This window comes from Drosophila hydei, unplaced genomic scaffold, assembly GCF_003285905.1.
Source record: "Drosophila hydei strain 15085-1641.00,03,60 unplaced genomic scaffold, DhydRS2 tig00008124-arrow-arrow-pilon, whole genome shotgun sequence".
Lineage (NCBI taxonomy): Eukaryota > Metazoa > Arthropoda > Insecta > Diptera > Drosophilidae > Drosophila > Drosophila hydei.
The window spans coordinates 1,256,380-1,275,000 of record NW_022045834.1 but is presented as its reverse complement, the minus strand read 5'-3'; the positions used below and the strand labels follow the sequence as shown (position 1 = coordinate 1,275,000).

The window sequence follows — 18,621 nt, the reverse complement described above, 5'->3', positions numbered from 1 at the left end:
TTGCAGCGCGCCCTGCAATTGGATCCGACGAGCTTCGAGGCCAACTACAATTTGGGCTTGCTGGCGCTGAAGCAGCAGGACTTTGAGCTGGCCGAGGAGCAGTTTGAGCTGCTGAAGGCTCAGCTCATGCAGCCGCATTCCGTGCAGCACAGTCATGTCTATTACCAGCTGGCCAAGCTGCAGGAGCGACGGCTGAGCAGCGCCTCGTCGGGGGGCTTCAAGTCGAGCAGCTCGCCAGGTGCCCTGCAGGCCTACCTCCAGGTGCTGGGCATCTCGGCGACGGATGTCGATTCGCGTCTGTTCGAGAAGGTCGGCAGCATGTATGAGCAGCGACAGGATCACCAGGAGGCCAATCAGTACTACAACGAGGCGTACCGCATCAACATGAGCGACATCAACATAGCCAGCTCCATTGGCTCCTACTACATCAAGCTGCAGGCCACGGAAAAGGCGCTCTATTACTATGAGCGTGCGGTGCTCGCCGATCCCAATGATCCGAACCTAATGCTGCGCATTGCCAGCTGCTTTCGCAATTCGTATCTGCCGCCCAAGCAATATCTGGGCATGTTCGAGAAGATCTATGCCCGCTTTCCCGACAATCTCACCTGTGTGCGGGCGCTGATGCAGGTGACCAAGTCACTGGGTATGTCCGAGCTGCACGAGCGCTATAGCCAGGACTACGCCAGGCTGCACAAGCAGCAGCAGGAGCGCCAAAACGAACAGCGTTACCAACAGCAGCGTCTCTCCTCGGCCACCTCCAGTCGAGGCAGCAGGAGCAGCAACCTAAAGAGTGAGTAAAGCAAGCACAGACAACGGCTATTTGCTATCTCTCTTGCTATCTGCCCCTTACAGCATTGCGACCTTCGAATGAGGAACGTTTGCAGGAGAATAGCGACATCTCCGCTTCGCTCGTGTCCAGCTCATCAGGTGGCTACAGTGCTGAACAGTTCGTTCAAAGCGGCAGCTCCTACTCAGGTAAGTTGCACTCGAAGCCATCGCCAGCTTAATCCCAATAAACGTCTTAACAGTGAAGCAGCATGTGGATCCGTTGGGCCCGCCTGCCGAACGTCCTCGCACTGGCATGTATCGCGCACAGCAGAGCAACGACTCGGACGATGATGCAGAAATGAACGCGGACAGTTTGTTGCCCATTTAGTAAATTTACATGAGTAAGAATGTAGAAGAAGCAACATTCTTACTATTTTTTAATAAATAAAATCTAATTTAAAATATTTGCAATTGAAAGTTTTTCAATTACCGAGTGTTGACTGTAAATGCCCCCAAATAACCGAATTAAAAATTACCGCCAATGCGCAAGCAGTTCAACGCAGCGGCTGTTGTGAGCATCCAGTAAGCAGTGTATACACTGCTTGAGCCCAACATTCCAATCGGATACGTTGAACTGCTTGCGCAAGCGATTCCAATTAAATGTTTTTTTTGGTTTATCGTTTATTACGCTTCAAAGCGGCAAATAATACATAATTTGTTGCTGTTTATTAACGGTTATAATTTAAAATCAATATAATTGTATTTTTTTAAAATGTTGTGTGGTTTTCTTTTCGCTGTTTGTTGTTGTCATTTACGTAATAACCGTTACTTGCCACAGTATCGTATTTCTTTCCTACTCCCTCCCTACGTTCGCACGCGCGTTTCCCACCTTTCGACGTTTAATTGAAATTGAAGTATAATTGTTGCTTGTATCGTAGAAAATGTAATTAAAAGATTCAATTTGATAGTTTGATACGATTACGGATAAGTTTAAGAATGCCACGCTCACACACATACACACAGAATTGTTGGTTTTAGATTTTAATATCTCCCCTTTGTAATTTAGACAAAAAAAATTAATAAAATAAAACAAAATCAAAAAATTAGAAGAACCGTTTGACAAATTTACAAATTTCTAATTTCTTGCATCCTTTTCTATTTCCCCTCGCTTAGTGCTCTCCCTCTCTGTCTGTTCTGCCAATTAGAAAATCAATCTTACAACTCTCTCTTGATTACAACGCACTAACTACCCCTCGCTCGCTCAATCTCTCTCACACACACACACATACACAACAACAACTGCTGCCAACTGCCTGGGCACTCCTCACATTTCTCTCTCTCTCTCTCTGCTAAACTCTCTTTATCTATCGCTATCTTATTTACACCAGCTTAGAAGCTCATGTAGCCGCGAGAGGTGGAACGACGACGCGCACACAGATACGAGATGAGGACCACAAGAATCAGAGCCGCGAGGGCAATGCCCACAGCAATGGGCACCACATCGGAGGTCTCCGAACTGTCGCAATCGTGCACCGTGGAGAAGCCAGTGGCATTTGCACTGCGGAATGCCTCCACCTGCACATGGCCAACACTGATCGTGCCAATGGTCTCGTTGCCGCTGATGGTCTCCGACATGTTGAACTTCTGGACGCGTGTGCAATGGTACGACATCTTCTCGGGCGTCTTGAAGTCCGTGTTCTGGCTGTTGTGTATCAACTGAATGGTCTGATTCTCTGCAATATAACGATAACAATAATTAGCTTAACAAATAAAATTGGGATCGATTTGCATCTGCTCTGGGCAAGCTAATTATGTGAACAACATTTCCTTTTCCAAAATTCATGTTCAAATAAATAACTTGAAGATTTTGTGGAATAACCAATTTTATAAATCATATATAACATATCAATACCAAAGGGAATACTTTATCTGCAAATAAATACTGAATATGTTCAGTAGTTTATTTTATGACCCATTTACAGCTCTAATACGTGTTCACACAGACGCACATGGCTAGCTGTAATCAGCTTTTATAACTAGAAACAATATAAAACCTTTATAAAAGATAAGATAATCTGTTATACATAAATATGTATATAACCCACGCCTAAGGTAGGCATTATTCCTAGTTTTCTGCACAAATTTCTATCAAAGTATAAACAGGACTCTACTCTGGATCCTACACACATTTAGCCTATTTTTTCAAGATAAAATTTCAAGGAAAATCCATTTTAAATTTATCCAGATGAAGGCAACTGCCAATAACTGTGCCCAGCGATGCAAACGATTCTTACTCTCTAAGCACTTACCCTTAGCATCGGGGAAATCTGCAGCGGATAGCGGCAAGACCACTTTGATGGAAGTAAGTGAAACGGACTTATTCTTGTTCTCCAGTTGCAGCACCAACGATTCCTGCGAGTCAACTGAACCCCAATTCAGCTGCATGAACTGCGTGACCTGGCTATCGCACAAGCAATGATCCAATTTAGCAGTGCTGGGCACGTTGAACAGGGCGTTGGACATGTTGCCGCCTACAAAGAGTTAAAGTTAATAATGTGATTGGAGGACTTGAGAGAGACTAGAACTCACTCTTTGTCTCGTAGGTAAAGTTGAGCTGAGCTGCCATGGTGAGCATAATGCAGGAGCAGTTCCATGAGCCGGCAGTTGGTTCTGGATACGGTTGTGGCTTGCGTGTAGTGGTTGGCACGGGCGCAGGTGTCGAGGTACTTGGTGCCACAGTGCTGGTTGTTGGGGCCGCAGTGCTAGTTGTTGTTGTTGTTGTCGACGTTGTTGAAGTGGTGCTCGAGCTGCTGGTTATGGGCGGTTTAGCCGTGGTTGAGGTTGTCGAAGTCGAGCTGCTGCTGCTCGATGTTAACGGCTTTTCCTGATCGGGAAAGTCGGCATTTTTCAAGCTCACCCCCAGCGACTGCGAGTAAACTGCAAGAGATGAAAATAAAGGTGTGCGTTAATAAACAATTGTGTCTTTAAAAAGTGTTATCTGTGTGTGTCTGCGTGGGTCTTCCTTATTATTTGATGTGTAAATAAACGATATGCGCTGCATTTATCAGTTGTTAACAGGTCATTAAACCTTTGCCAAGTCTTTAAGCCACGTTTTTAAGAAAATATGGCAGAGCTGTTCAATTCGATTGGCTTTCATTTGTATTCTTCGTTTGTTGAAGCAGTTACGGAATGAGATAGGCGGAAGACCATATAAGCTATACATATGTAGAGTAAATCCTTCCTTTCTTTAAAGAAATTGGGGAAAGTTCGACATAGCAAACTAGACTAGGCAGGCAATACTTATTACTGAAAGTGTAAAATTCAAAATCCAAGTAATATCAGTATACATTATATATTTGCTAGGCAATAAATAAAGGTAAACTCATATGCCCATAAATACTATGTATTCAGAGTCTCCCTCTCTATCTCTACCCGTACCTCCAGCTCTTCACCTACATACGATATATAACGAACGTATATAAATGCCGAGTTACCTTTCATATATACTAAACGTATAATTCAATTAAGAAATATATATGTGCATATATATATTTATACATTTATATTATAAATATATCATTCACGACCACAAAGCATTTACAGCGCTTTCTATTCAGGCATCCATTCGTCCACTTCATGTAGAATCAAGAGTCGACTTTAATATAATTATCATGTTTCAATGAATAACAAAATTTTAGTCGAGCGCTTTGTATTTCATTATATTGTTGCGTCGGCCCTCTTAGTTTTCAGAGCTCTGTCTGAGTCACATTGATGAATAATATAAATATTTGCACAGTCGCCAACTGATAACCAAACAGCCAGAAAGTACATGCGTTGGCCAACGGCTGTGGGGGCGAGGGGCAGGACGGCTGTCTATACTTGTGGGCGTGTCTGTTGCAAGTGACATAGATTTGTGGAGTGTTTGAAGGCTTTCAATTAAACCTTTGCACTCGCCACGCACAAAGGGTTTATTCAGCGACAGTTGCTACTGATAGACCTATAGATACTCTCCATATACTCCCTACTTCATGTGCGTCACTTTATTTCCGTTTAACTTGGCGATTAAACGTCGCAGAATTGTAAATAAATAAAGTTGAGAACGGCTCGAACTGACTGTCCAATGCTCTACTTCTGGAGTTGTATAGATAGTTTGTGATTTATCTTATACTCTCGCTTTCGTTACCCGAACAGCGTATCTCAATTATAGCTTGTTTTTATTTTCAATCCTCTTTGTTTTTATCTATAAAAGTTGAGTTTACAGTTCGTCAACAACAATTTTGCAAGCTTTAAAAAGTATCTATATCTGTATTTGCATATATATTATATATACACATATTTTTCTTCCATTTAGTTAATGACTCAACGCAGCTTAATTATATTATATTCATATATTTGTAGTAAAAAGCTAAGGTACTTATAGTTGCCACTTTCAAGACACACAGGTAACACGTTACGCCCCGTACCGCCCCCACTTGGCACGCCCATCGTTCTAGTTCAATGCCATTGTAACACGACTGCAGAGATGACCTTTAAATGCAAGTTAAGCAGCAGCAAACAGCAAATAACCAGACAACCAAACCCCTTTCGAAACAGACAACGGACAGAGAGACAAACCTTCAATACAATTTTCAGGCGTAACTGGAAAATTCCAGGAAAACTGCGCCAGCTAATAAGATTTATTTGCCATGGGCATGCAACACTAGAAAATCATGTGTAATGCGAGACCTCTAATTAAAGTTCAAAGGAAATGCTTCCTAATACTTGCTCTCGTTTTAGGAATTGCATTTGTGGCAGGAAATAATTTAAGCTTCTTGAAGAAAGTGGAATAATTTAACTTAGAAATATATGTAGCATGCAACAAAGTAACTCCAATAAGTATCTATAAAACTATGTATATCTATATCAATGTATTAGCTATCAAATGAAAGAACTCTCATTATTGAGTTTCTATTGTAAACTCAGAAGCTTAAAGGGAATTACTTCAGTTTATACTTAATAGAGGGCTTTAAGACTCGTTTGTATATATTATATATATTTAATCGAAACCTTTAACATTATATTATATTATAATTATTCTTATCTGCTAATATAGTGCATATTATCTGGCTAACTTTTCCCAAAATATCTTCCACTCTAAATTCGCTTACTTTTCCGATCTATATGACGCATATCAACAATCGATCCTATTCGAATTATGCGGGCCAGTTTCAAATGTATACAAAAATATATGTATGAATATGTCTATAGCTTCATCAGGCTTATTCTACAGTTATACGAGTCAGTTCTCAAGTATGTGTGACAAAATCTTATCAGCAAAAATTTTGCACAAATAAACAATTTGATTTTTCCGCAGCTGAAACTAATACACGAATATATATATTATGTATATATACAGTCGTATGTAAATATATATATAGATGGTATACTTTCTGCGTCTTTGTTGAAGGATTGCAAGAGTTAGATTAGACAAATATAAATAATATATAGCTATAAACATATGCAGCTAATGAACGGAAAGTATAAGCCTGATTAAATTTATATATAAAAATGATATATGCAGCGCAGCAAAGATATTGCTGGAGTCAATACTCAAATTGGCAAACAAAATTTAAGCTTAAGTATAATTAAATATCTATTATTTTATTTTTATTTTTATTTATATTTTTAAATAGTTAACAAATGAACAAATTAAAACAAATTGTACAATTTTTAAAACTCGTTTTTAAGCAATTATTTTTGTATACAAATTTAATTTTGCCAACGACTATTATATTTAAAAACATGCAGCAGCTGCTCTGTTCTAGAAACATTCAACAAATAGTTTAGGGGGAATTACCACATCTCTGCGACTGTTGCTGCTGCTATATCACAAATACGCCTGCATTTAGTGCTTACTGATAAAGGGGATATATACGTGTATGTGAGGGGGCGGTTATGCCTAAGGCAAACAACAAGCAAGTTAAATAAATAAACAACTTAAGCGTTGTTGTGAATCAAATATAATTAAATTGTTGATGTCAGGCTCAACAAAAGAAGACGGCAAAGTGTAGCCAAAGAGCAAAAGCGGAGAAGCAGGCAACAGTGAGAAATTGAATATGCCTGCATTCTGCTACACACTTACATACAAACGAACGTACATATGCAATGCGGGGGCTGCTGCTGCTGCCGGCTGAAGAAGCCGAAAGAGAGATAGAGAGAAATAGGAAAGCAAATTGTTTTATCTGCCCGTTGCCGTTTCTCATGCTCTATGCAGGTAGAACGTTGTTCTTGTCGGTTAGATAAGCGCAGCATACAATACAAACAAACATATGCATATATGCATCAGTAACAATAACGCATGTATGCGTAACTGGAGTCAGAGCTAAAGAAACCGCTTGCATTTGCTTCGCCTTTTTGTTCGTACTTTATGTTGCAGCGGTACTAAGCCACCATCTTGTTAGACTTCTTAGATTCTACTTTAGCACTTTGTCCTACACTGCACCAACGACAACCACGAGAAAAGTGTCACAAGCCAGATAAATGTCAATGTGCTGCAGACACACACACTGACATACTCACGTAAATGTGTTTAATACGTATTAATTATTCTACATGCGATTTTGTGTTGTTTTCCAACAGCCCTTGTAGATAAAACCACAAAAAAATAGAAACACATCCATCAGCCCGTCAAACGGGTTACGTGCGTGCAAGCGGGATGCCAATAGGCGAAACAGCAAGAGAAAAACAACAGAAATTAAATTGCGATGAACAAGCAAAGTAAATTGAACAAAGAGTTGCAGTTTTTTTGCGGGCGTTACGCGGTATGGGGTTAGTTTTAGCTTTACTCACCAGAGCTGCTCAACAGGAGCAAAGTCGTGCATACTATAAGCTTATGCCCGAACATATTGAATCTGCTGTTCGTCTAGCTGTCGAGTTTTGCAGTGCGTATTTGATTTAACTTTTCTTTTTCAATGTTAATATATTGGCAAAAATGTATTAACAGACTTCACTAGCTTTTTTTTATCCAAGCTGGTCTTCCTGCTTTCGCATATAATCGTTTTCTTTGATCTGCTAGCTGCTAACTTTATTGCGCACAACGAAAAATGAAATGACATTAAATAATAGTGCTGGGCCTTTCGTCAGCTGTGAGTACTATTTCATATCATCGCTAGAGGTTTATGTATCGATGAATTTTCATCGATAATATTAACAAGTATCTTACATCGACACAATGTGTTTCTTCCTTTGCGATATATATCGAAATAAGTGTTAGTTGCGACGCTGTCAAAATTGCGTTAACATGCGCGCCAAATTCAAATCAAATCGTGTCTTATTTGGAATTCATTGTATTGTTTAACAGCCTGCAACATTATAAAAATAATAAAGAAACGATTATTTAATTTTTTTACAATACATTTCTTATGTTTGTTTTTATTCACTCAGCCATTTTAAATTAACTTGTATTTTATACATACAGTATTTATATAATTATATATATATTTTTTCATATAAAAATAGTTCTTCAACTTTCATCAACTACTGATTAAACGTAATCATATATTTCATATTACTAAACAACACCCTAGCCTAAAACAAAGTATTGCATATATGTATTTATATACATATGTCTGCATAATATGTATAATATATCTATAGATAACCAACAAACAGTTTACTTTAAAGTTTTTGAGCAAATCCTTTGAATAAAAATATAAAATAGATTGCAATTGCGTGTTTTACAAATTAAGCAACAATTTCCAAAATACCTACTTAGACTCTAATAAAAAAACTGTATCAAAAAGTTCAAGTCAATAACAATTAAGTAAGTTTTTGTTTTTGTTTTTGTTGTATAGCACTTAGCAGCTAGCAAGAGGGGGCCTGTAGAGGAGGTAGAGTAGAATAGGGTAGAGTGTGGTGGGGTATCATAAGGAAGGGTAGTGTGTGTGTATGTATGTCACTTAGATTATTGCACCAGTTAATAGCCCGTTTCGGGCTCCTGTTTAAGCGTCATGCGACATGGCTCTGCAAATCAAGAAAAGATTCAAATAAGTCTCCAAATTAAATATCTACAGATATAGGGTATACGCACCCATCACATAGCTGGGCGCCATCATTTCGGGCACACGTATTTTGAGGGGCGTGCGACGCAACAGCTCGTCGGCACTGTTGTCCTCGCTGCGATTGTATTCGTTGAGCGTGATGTCCGCCGGATTGCGCATTCCGAGGCCGGCATCGACCGGCGATGTGGCCACTCTTTGGTAGGGATGCACTCGCTGTGGACTGTGCATTAGCTGACTCTTGTGCTGGACATTGTATTGACGTGATGCCGCCGCATCCATGTAGGCATTCTCTTGCGATTTCGGACTGCAGGCGGCGCTGCTCAATGGAGGCGTTACGGCAGACGAGGGAGTGGCAGCAACAACGGCAGCGACGGCAGCAGCATTGTTATTTGTATAGGCACGTAACGTATCCTCCGCATTGTTAGCCTCGATGAGCGCCTGTATCTGTTGCACATCCAGATCCAGGCCATGCGTACCGCTACTCGCCGATGCCAGCGTGTCCAGGGTAGAGCTAACCTGACTGCCATCCAAATTGCCGCCATGCGTTGGACTCTGGTAATCGTTGGACTGATTGGGCGGCGACAAGGGCAACGAATTGTCTGCCAGTTCACCTGTGTGCGAGCAGCAAAGGATACAGATTAAATAGATGTCCAAGTTGCATAGCGCGCTTCCACTTACCGCCTAGCAGCATCTCCTGCAGCAGCGAATCGATGTGCGCGACGCCAAAGATTTTGGCAAATTGGATTTGTTCAATCATCTGCCAGGTAATTGACTGCAGCACCGGCAGAATGAGCAGAATCTCGCCAAATCGACCACGAGACTCGTATTGCCTGTCCGAGATGTAATCCTCCAGATTGTTGAGTATCTGATGGCGCAAGGACTTGATGCGATTCGGCTCATTGAGACCCTTGGCATCTAAAATGAAAAGAGAAAAGAGATTTGATAAATTGCCTCTGCTGCATGCTCGTAGCTTTATATTGAAATCTATAGCAACTCGATGTCGTTAACTGCTGCACTTACTGGGATCAAAGAAGACCAATGCCTTAATGCAGGCGAATTCGGTATCGTCGATCCCCACGTCTTTCATCACAACCACGAGTTCATCAATGATGCGTGCTCCAATGCGTGAAATGTCCAAATTGGGCGAGACATGTGGATCTGAAATGGATGCAGAGCTTGAGAGACATAACAAACAAGTTGTCTAGCTAGTAACAACTCACCTGGACAATGCCTGGTGATGACACAGTTGTTGCTGAGCAGCAGCACATCCTTCAGATGCATAGAGCGGCGCGAGAGACCAAGCAGCAAGTGCTCACCAGCATGGGCGCGGAGTAGAGCGACTTGATCGTCCAGCTGTAGATCATTGAAGGCCGGTATCTGTTTGGCCCACTCGACTAGGGTGAGCAGCTGCTGTTTCATTGACTCGCAGACATCGTTGATGCTGGCAAACTGTTTGGTCGAGAGATCCTCATTGATGTTGGGCTCCATGGCGGCGCCCGCTTTCGATTGTCGCGATTCGTTCTCCGCCTTGACGAGCGACACAACCGATAGTCCATTGCCTGGATTCGGATCATCATTGGAGGTGCGACGGCAACTAATGCGATCGCGTTCGTTCTGCACTGCCTCCTTCTTCATGCCCGCCTTGAAGCACTTGCGCAAGCGGCAATAGCGACACTGATTGCGCTTATCCTTGTCCACAACACAGTTGCGCGCGAATCTGACGAATGCGAGACAGTTGGCTTTAAGAGCGTCTTGGGCTAGTCATCATCTGGTTGCACTCACCTGCAGGTATACTGATGATTTTTGCGAACGCTGCGCCTGAAGAAGCCTTTGCAGCCATCACAGCTGGAGGCGCCATAGTGCTTGCCCGTCGCCCGATCTCCACAAATTGCACAAACTGTCGGCGACTGTTGCTGTTGCTGCTGTTGTTGCTGTTGTTGCTGCTGCTGTTGCTGCTGCTGCTGGCTGCCGCTGCCACTGCTGTTGTTGTTGTTCGGTGAGTACATGATGTTGTTGTTGTTGTTGTTGCTGGCATTGCTGTTGCCATTGCAGAGAGTGAAATTCTCGCTGCTCTGATTGCTGCTATTGCTAAGGCCGAGGCCAACGACATTGGGACTCAGCGCATGGCCAATGGGTGAGCCAGCAGGATGCCCAATAGGCAGAGCATCTGCATGCATTATTTGACTTTCGGCCGATTCTGTGTGCGAGAGAGAGAAGGCAATTGACATTATAAATCAAATATATATATAGATATGTATGTATGTACAGAAAAATGTAATAGCTATTCTTTTAATATTTTATGCAAAGTAATTCACATTATTTATATAACTCTGTTTTCCTCCACAGTTTAGCCAACAGCAGCACTCTCCCATAGTTTGAGCAGCTCTCGAATAGCTCACAGTTTGAGTCATACTGTGTCAGTGCATGCCTAAAGCGCAATAGGCGAGTGCGCAGTTTAAAAAGCATTAGACACATGCCTGTTGAGCTACAGTCTTGCGCAATAAAATTACGAGTGTATATATATATATACTAATTAACTTTTTTTGCAAAAAGCATCAAATTTTTAATAATAATAAATATTTAAGCTTCAAATGATTGCACTGCAGCACAATAACAACAGTTGTATAGGCGCTGCTTGCCCACGCAGCTGATCAGCACTGCTTTACAGTTTAAGGGCTCGAAAAAGAGTTTACTGTTTATTTAAGCTGCAGTTCTCTGTGCATACGTAAAATTCAATATGCGATTGGTGCAGTTTGAATAACACTGATCTTGAACTTTGTAAGCAGTCAAAAATAAACATAAATATTCCTTTAAAATTGTAACTAATAAGAACAGAAAAAGTAGACACTATAAACACTATAGCATAAAATTAACACACACACACCATCACTTGAGGCTGTATTGCTGGCGCTGTTGTCCCGTCGTCGACGTCGCTGCTGAATTTGGCGCTGTCGCCTAACTATTGCCGCCTCCCCATCACTGACACGTCCACCACTGGCATCGCCTTTGGTTTTGCCACGCAACAGAATGCTGCCTATATCGCGACTAGTAGGAATTTTAACTCTATCCGACTTGCGCACCATTTTAGTGCTACTGAGACGAGAGACGAGACGACACAACATTTTTCACTGAGCGCGCGATTGTTGGCTGACCATTCAAACAGATGCCAAGCCTCTGCTGCGCTTGCTGCCGTTGCCGCTGCCCCATATCCATATCGTATGTTGTCGCGGCTTTCGCTCTGAGTCTCTATTCGTGTGCGTATCACTGTATGCGTTAATCGACGCTTAAATCAATTCACTGTGTTTGCATATGTACATATTTTTGTCGCTGTGTGGCGCTCTCTGGGAGAGCACAAACCAGACTTGGAGCGTAAACGAATGCATGTATAAAGAGAAGAGAAATAATTATACGCTGACACATACACTAGTAAAGGCATTAATTTTGAAGACATCGTAAGCAAACGCAAGCGAGAAGCCGAGCACATAAACAAATAAATAAATAAAAAAAGCCGGCTTTAAATTGAGCATTCTTTATATGTATGCGTGTTTGTGTTGGCGAGCGAGTACGTGTGTTTGAGAGTGTAAAGGCACGAGATAGACACAGAAAAACAGACCCGAACAACACAAAGAAAAGCTGCTATAATTAAAACAAAAACAAGACATCGCCTATTATTTTAATGTATGCATTGAGAACTGTAGAATATTAAGAAAAAATATATATAAAAAATATTTATAAAGAAATCTAGCGAAAATTATAAAATGAATAAATTATTGGCTTGTCTGTAAAATTAGCTTAATGAATTTAAATAAATCAGAAATATGACAAAAATAAAACCAATTATAAATAATATTAATAAAAACACTTGTTAATTTTATTCTGTTAGCCATAGGATTAAAAGGTTTAATTATCAATAGTAAAATTTAAATTGATAGATTTACTGCTATGATTCAACAATTTCTACTTATTAGCACCTTATTTTATCTAATATACATTCGGTAATTACTAAATATACAATTTAACACTTTAGTTCAACATATTCGCAGACATTAATTACATCATTCGACACAGACACCTTCAATTAACACTCGCTTTTCACGCCTCACGAGAACCAATCTAGCCACCCACAAACAAGTGTATAAAAATAACTCTATAAGCAGAAGTAGAAGAAGGTAGAGAGTAGCAAGAAAGAGAAAAGTCAACAACAACAACGACGATAACATGTTTGGGCTATGATCATATTTTTCTCTTTGTTTTGCGCTTTATCCAAAAGTTTTATTATAGCGCTATAATTTACTTGAGTCTTGCTATAAAACTCGCTTGTTCGCCGTGTCTGCCGTTGTCGCTGCGAGAGTTCGCCAATTCGCTGTTTGTCAATTCTCTAGCTAGCGAATCAGTGGAGCGTATGAATTTGTGCAGCGTCATCGTTAGAGTTCAATATTTTTTCTGACGTGCCGAGTCACCGTTAGTTTCGCAAAGCTAAATGTTGTTGTTTTCTTCTTAGTTTCTTGTTGTTGTTGTTTTTGTTGTTTGGGTATATCGATTCGTAATCGGAGATTAAGAATGTTCATTGCATTTTCGTCTTTGTTTTCAGCATTAGTTTTTTTCTTGCATTTTTCTGCGCCAAAAAATATTTTTATGGCCAAAACATAAAAAATATTTCATTCGTATACCACTGATAAGGGCAACAAGTAATACGCACTGTATTTACCGCTGTTGTTGTTGTTGTCGAGCTTTAATAATAACGAAGCGGATGTGCAAAGCATGTATCTATGACTACATAGAGCTCTAGAGCCTGTTCAATTTTTATTTACTTATACAACTGTGCGGGTCGAGCCCCCGAAATACACTATAAAAACGACGCCACTATATACATAAATACATGTGTGTATGTATAGAGAAAGTATATGTATATAGATAAATGTGAGGCGCGTGTGCGTTTGTTTCTAATTTTTTGGAATTTATGTCTGGGTGTTTAGATTTTTATTACTGTTTTGTTTGTTAAATTTGAAAAAAATTCAATTTAGCTTTTTTCTTATAATATATAAATTATGGCAAGGTATTAGCTAGTCGTTCATTGCAACATTTTATATTGACTTTTCACAGTATTTTATTCGCAGTATATTCATTTTTTCAATAATGTGAGAGAGATGTTGATTTATGAGGACGGCTTGTAAGCGATATTAATAGAGTTAAGCAGATAAATAATGAAATTATAGAAAATAATTAATTATCCATATTTTCGGGTATTCATTAATAACTGTGTATGCATCTGTGTCAAATTCTAATATATTGGCACATGTCTATGCCCAGATATAGATTTTTCTTTGATTTCTCAAGAGGTGAATACTATATTTGAATACTATATTTATTTTTGGTTTCTATCTGAAGAAAACAAACTTTGCACGAACTACGCAATTTTCATGTTATTTTTAGCTAATTTATTTTTTCATGCTTCTTATACATAAATATATATTTATAAACATATATATATGTTTTTTAACTTTTAAAACATCACGAGGTACAGGTAAAGTAGTATATATTCCATTAAAAATTATTTAAATTATAATGTCATTAGGCACAACATAATTTCCTTTATTCACGAATTAAACAAAACAATAAAAATATTTTTGTTGTATCGCGTTTAAATGAATGATGTTTGGAAACTTACACGAGTGTACGTGTACGATTATATGTATATAGTATATATATTTCTATATATTTCTACTTGAATGGCAAAGCAATGCCAGCGTTTATAATGTCGTTATATTACTCAATGCTCACTGATAATCGTTTCAAGTAACATATCATATCTTATAGAATTTTATGCTGATAACATATGTTATTTGTCATATCAGATAAACTGAAAGTTTTCTTTAATAGAAAAAAAAAACAGATAAAAAAGATTTTATTATACATTAAGAAATTTACATTTACTACTAATATGATTGCTACTAATGGTAGTACTAATACTCGTGATACTATTAATACGGCTTCTACTGCTATTACTGGTACTACTAGTATTATTAATACTACTACTATTACTAGTACTACTACTATTACTAGTACTTCTACTACTACCACTACTACTATTATTGCTACTAGTACTACTATTACTACTACTACTACTACTATTACTACTACTACTATTACTACTACTACTACTATTACTACTACTACTACTACTACTACTACTACTACTATTACTAGTACTACTACTATTACTAGTACTTCTACTACTACCACTACTACTATTATTGCTACTAGTACTACTATTACTACTACTACTACTACTATTACTACTACTACTACTATTACTACTACTACTACTACGAATACTATAAAATGTCATAATATAAACAGAAGATCACTTTCAAGATATTTCTATTGTTAAGTTTTGTTCAGATTGAATGCTATGTGAGTAATAATAAAATTTTAAACATTTATTTCGACTAATCTTTCTATTCATTTATTTAGTTATAGAAAAAATCAGTAGCATATAATATATACAGCTTCTAACATATTAAGCGCTGATGGAAATTTAATGGTAATAATATTTTGCAAAATAGATGTAAAAATAATTGCTAAGTTTAATGCAATTTATGTTAATCAAACGAAAAACAAGTACAAGTATTTAATGAACAAGAAATATTGCGGAATATGTAATACGCCTAATGCAATTGTATATATATACACAGCTTTACGTATAGACCAAGTAATCTGATTAACAATTTTCAACAGTTTTTTCAGTTTATTATGTAAAAGTTAGTTTATAAATCAAAGTTAAACACTTATATTTATAATCAACTTAGCAGGAACAGAATAATGCAATAAGAATTACGCAACCAATATGAATGTCCATCATATATATGTTTATATATACATATTTATAGCTATTACTAAAATGATTAAGTCCAGCTGCAACTGATGTGTATAATGGAACAAATGCCTTTCATCACATCAGCTTAAATTATTGCTTAACATTTTTCCTATTGTTCAAACAATGAAAACAACTGACATTAGAGCAACGTGTAATTTCAGAGCAGTGCAATCCGTGCACAACTTATTGAACAGCCCCCGCTGCTGCCCCCAATTGCCGTAACCCCGCTTAACCCACACAGACCAGCTAGGGGAAGCTTCTTATCGGCTTCATTTCAATAACGTGCCTAATGCCAGCGCTGATAGCTGAGAGACACAGAGGAGCAGACCGAGACAGAGAGAGATGGAGAGACTTAGAGAGGGAGAGGGTGAGAAGAAGAGACAGTGGACGACGCAAAATACTCGATTTAAAATCGAATCAAATGAAAATTGCACATGGCCACGAACCGTAGCATGAATTGATAGCGATTATAACAAAAAAAAACTAAAATGTGACTCAACGCGATATCGAAAAAAATATAAATAATAATTTGTTGCTTTTGTTCGATTCATTGGGGAATTGCGTGCTGAAGATCGAATTTATTTTGTATGCGTAACAAAGGCGAAAAGTGAAAAACGTTTCCAATTGCAAGGTAATGCCTAGCAAAACAATATAAGATTCCATATATATATAAAAATATATATAAGTAGACCCGACTCTTTCCTTATCACAATAACTGGCAACACGCCTAGACTTTTCTCGATCTGGCAGCGCCACATTGTAATATGCAGGTCTTGCTTAATTGCCAACATTCGTTGAGCTTTTGTTTAAATAATTATTCCTCTTAAAATTTACCAATTCTGATATTTCTCTATTATATAGTTTTTTAACTGCTTAGGGTTTTACAACCCTGCCATTACATAGGTCAGCCAAGCTAATTGGCATTAAGGGCTTGCAGCTAAAAAACTAGCGAATTATATAGCTGATAAAACTGTTTAAAAATTCATTAGAACAGCCACGAGCGTTGGCATTAAAAATGTTTTTTGAATAAATTATAAATTATTGCGTAGAGTTTTAAAAAATCTATTAAATTATATATTTCTATGTATAAATGTATATGTATTTATTCATATAACATGCACAATTAAGTTAACAATAAGCTTAGCAATTAGCAAAGTACGCCTGTACTTAAAGTTATAATAAATCATGTGCCAATTGATTGAGCCGATTGAAAGGTGGAATTTCATTAAGAAATTTCAATAAACAAAAAAGAACAAAAAAAAAAGAAACAAAAAACAATTATATATATGAAAATTATGAATGAAATGCACAAAAATCTGTTAACAACAAATGAAAACATAAAAGTAACTGTACAACTGACAGATGAAAAATGACTGGAGAATCTTTGAGATACAATGCTAACTAACAGATTCGTAGCATCCTTGAGATACAATACTATTTAACAATAAGAAAGACTCTAACACACAAAGACTAAAAATATTTTAAAATGTGAAAATTCACTTAAAGATGCAAAAGTATCTGTAAGTCATAAAAGTATCTAAGAGCCAAGCAATAAAGAGCTAGTAGCTACGATATATACTTATTTGAGTGGTGCTATGTGTTGAATACTTAATATTTGAAATACAAATATATTAAGATACAAAAGTATCTCCAAATCTCTAGCTACATAAGCTAATTGCATTTAATTGCAAACTTCTTCATGAGATGCTGAACAATATCGTGCGCACAACGTTTGATGAAGCATACAAAATGTTGGTAGGACAAAATTTTAAGATACAAAATTATCTGTAATTCACATACGTCTTTTAAAGCTACAAAAGTAACTATGAAATACAAACAACATGTAATGATGAGCTACTAAAGAATCTCTGAGATAGAGTAGATATGCAAGCGCATGCCACAGAAAAATAATCAGTAAGATACAAAACAAACTAGAAGATATAAAACTATCTAAGAGACAGAGAATGTAATCTGTGAAATGGAAAGTTAACTGTGTGTATTACACAAAGAAAGAATCTTTAAGATACACAAATCTTTATGATAGCTATAAGTAGGTAAAACAGAGCGTGAAAGAGAGTAAGCATAATGTAGAAATTATCTGTACGTTTCTCACAAATCTTTAAGATACACATCTGAATATCTGTGAGATATAACAAAACTGAAACTGAGAGATATGAAATATCAGCTTAAGCTATCTCTGAGATACAATAGTAACATTTCTTGGCAAAAGAAAAGATACAGAAAGTATCTATGAGATACAAAGTTAAGATCTCTATTACTTTTAAATGTTGAGCTAGCTCTATGATAAGAACTTGAGAGCTTAATGATATTATAAATGAAGAGACTAACTAACTACAATTTCTAGTTAAAAATCCAAACTCTTTAGATGATTTAAGCTGTCAAGAACTTGACCTTTCAGACTTATTTCTGAATGAATAATTTCGCTATAAAAAGCTGCTGCTGCTGCTGCTGATGATGATGATGAATGACAAGTGAAAAAGCGTATATTTATCCAATCAAATAATAATGTCATCAAACAAATCAGATCGTAAAACCCAAATGCAAATGCAAATGCAAAGATAATGTTGAGCTCATCCGCAACCAGCGTGACCTATGCCTATATTTGCCCAGACTTATCTACTGAGATATACGCGTGTAGTCGGTGTTTTATTGGAACCCACACGAAGTGCACTATCGCGTCATTGTCACCTCATTGTCAACTGTTATCGGCGATGAGATGCAATAAGGCCGAAAAACCCGCAGGTCATTTATTTGTGCTAAACATTAGAAAGGGCTAATAGATAGTATATAGTGTCTATATATATGCATATATATAGATTATGAGCCAATCGGCACATGAAAGATATGACAGCTGTGTGAATATACAGAAATCACAACAAGTGCTTGTGAAAGGGTTTAACCGATTCAGGGATTATT

At 37.8% G+C, this 18,621-nt stretch overlaps 3 protein-coding genes across 6 annotated transcripts in view; 1 reads left to right on the top strand and 2 right to left on the bottom strand.

Moving 5' to 3' along the window:
• LOC111600419 (intraflagellar transport protein 88 homolog) overlaps nt 1-1,156 on the top strand; it is a 4,687-nt gene extending 3,531 nt beyond the window's left edge. Inside the window, exons 6-8 of one of the 2 annotated variants that reach the window (XM_023316500.2) lie at nt 1-790; nt 853-950; nt 1,037-1,156. The exon at nt 1-790 is cut by the window's left edge and continues 123 nt beyond it. In XM_023316500.2, coding sequence (XP_023172268.2) covers nt 1-790; nt 853-950; nt 1,037-1,156 — 1,008 coding nt within the window. Of the gene's footprint in view, nt 791-852; nt 951-1,028 lie in introns of both variants that reach the window. The other variant, XM_023316501.2, reaches the window with a different exon arrangement.
• A 275-nt stretch (nt 1,157-1,431) lies between these two features.
• LOC111600351 (lysosome-associated membrane glycoprotein 1) lies at nt 1,432-7,863 on the bottom strand. The gene is made up of 4 exons (XM_023316422.2): nt 7,597-7,863; nt 3,358-3,705; nt 3,078-3,299; nt 1,432-2,501 (listed from the first exon to the last, which is right to left on the bottom strand). Exons 1-4 carry the CDS (start codon nt 7,649-7,651, stop codon nt 2,158-2,160), a joined length of 969 nt encoding a protein of 322 aa, XP_023172190.2. The 5' UTR covers nt 7,652-7,863; the 3' UTR covers nt 1,432-2,157.
• Nucleotides 7,864-8,573: 710 nt separating this feature from the next.
• The window catches only part of LOC111600348 (transcription factor HNF-4 homolog), a 35,597-nt gene continuing 25,549 nt past the window's right edge, over nt 8,574-18,621 (bottom strand). For 2 of the 3 annotated variants that reach the window (XM_023316420.2, XM_023316419.2), the window contains 6 exons: nt 10,590-11,004; nt 10,028-10,524; nt 9,828-9,965; nt 9,486-9,722; nt 8,837-9,418; nt 8,574-8,769 (listed from right to left, as the gene is read on the bottom strand). In XM_023316420.2, the coding sequence (XP_023172188.1) occupies nt 8,723-8,769; nt 8,837-9,418; nt 9,486-9,722; nt 9,828-9,965; nt 10,028-10,524; nt 10,590-11,004 (1,916 nt within the window). In that variant the 3' untranslated portion in view covers nt 8,574-8,722. Of the gene's footprint in view, nt 8,770-8,836; nt 9,419-9,485; nt 9,723-9,827; nt 9,966-10,027; nt 10,525-10,589; nt 11,005-11,691; nt 11,968-18,621 lie in introns of those variants that run through there. The other variant, XM_023316418.2, reaches the window with a different exon arrangement.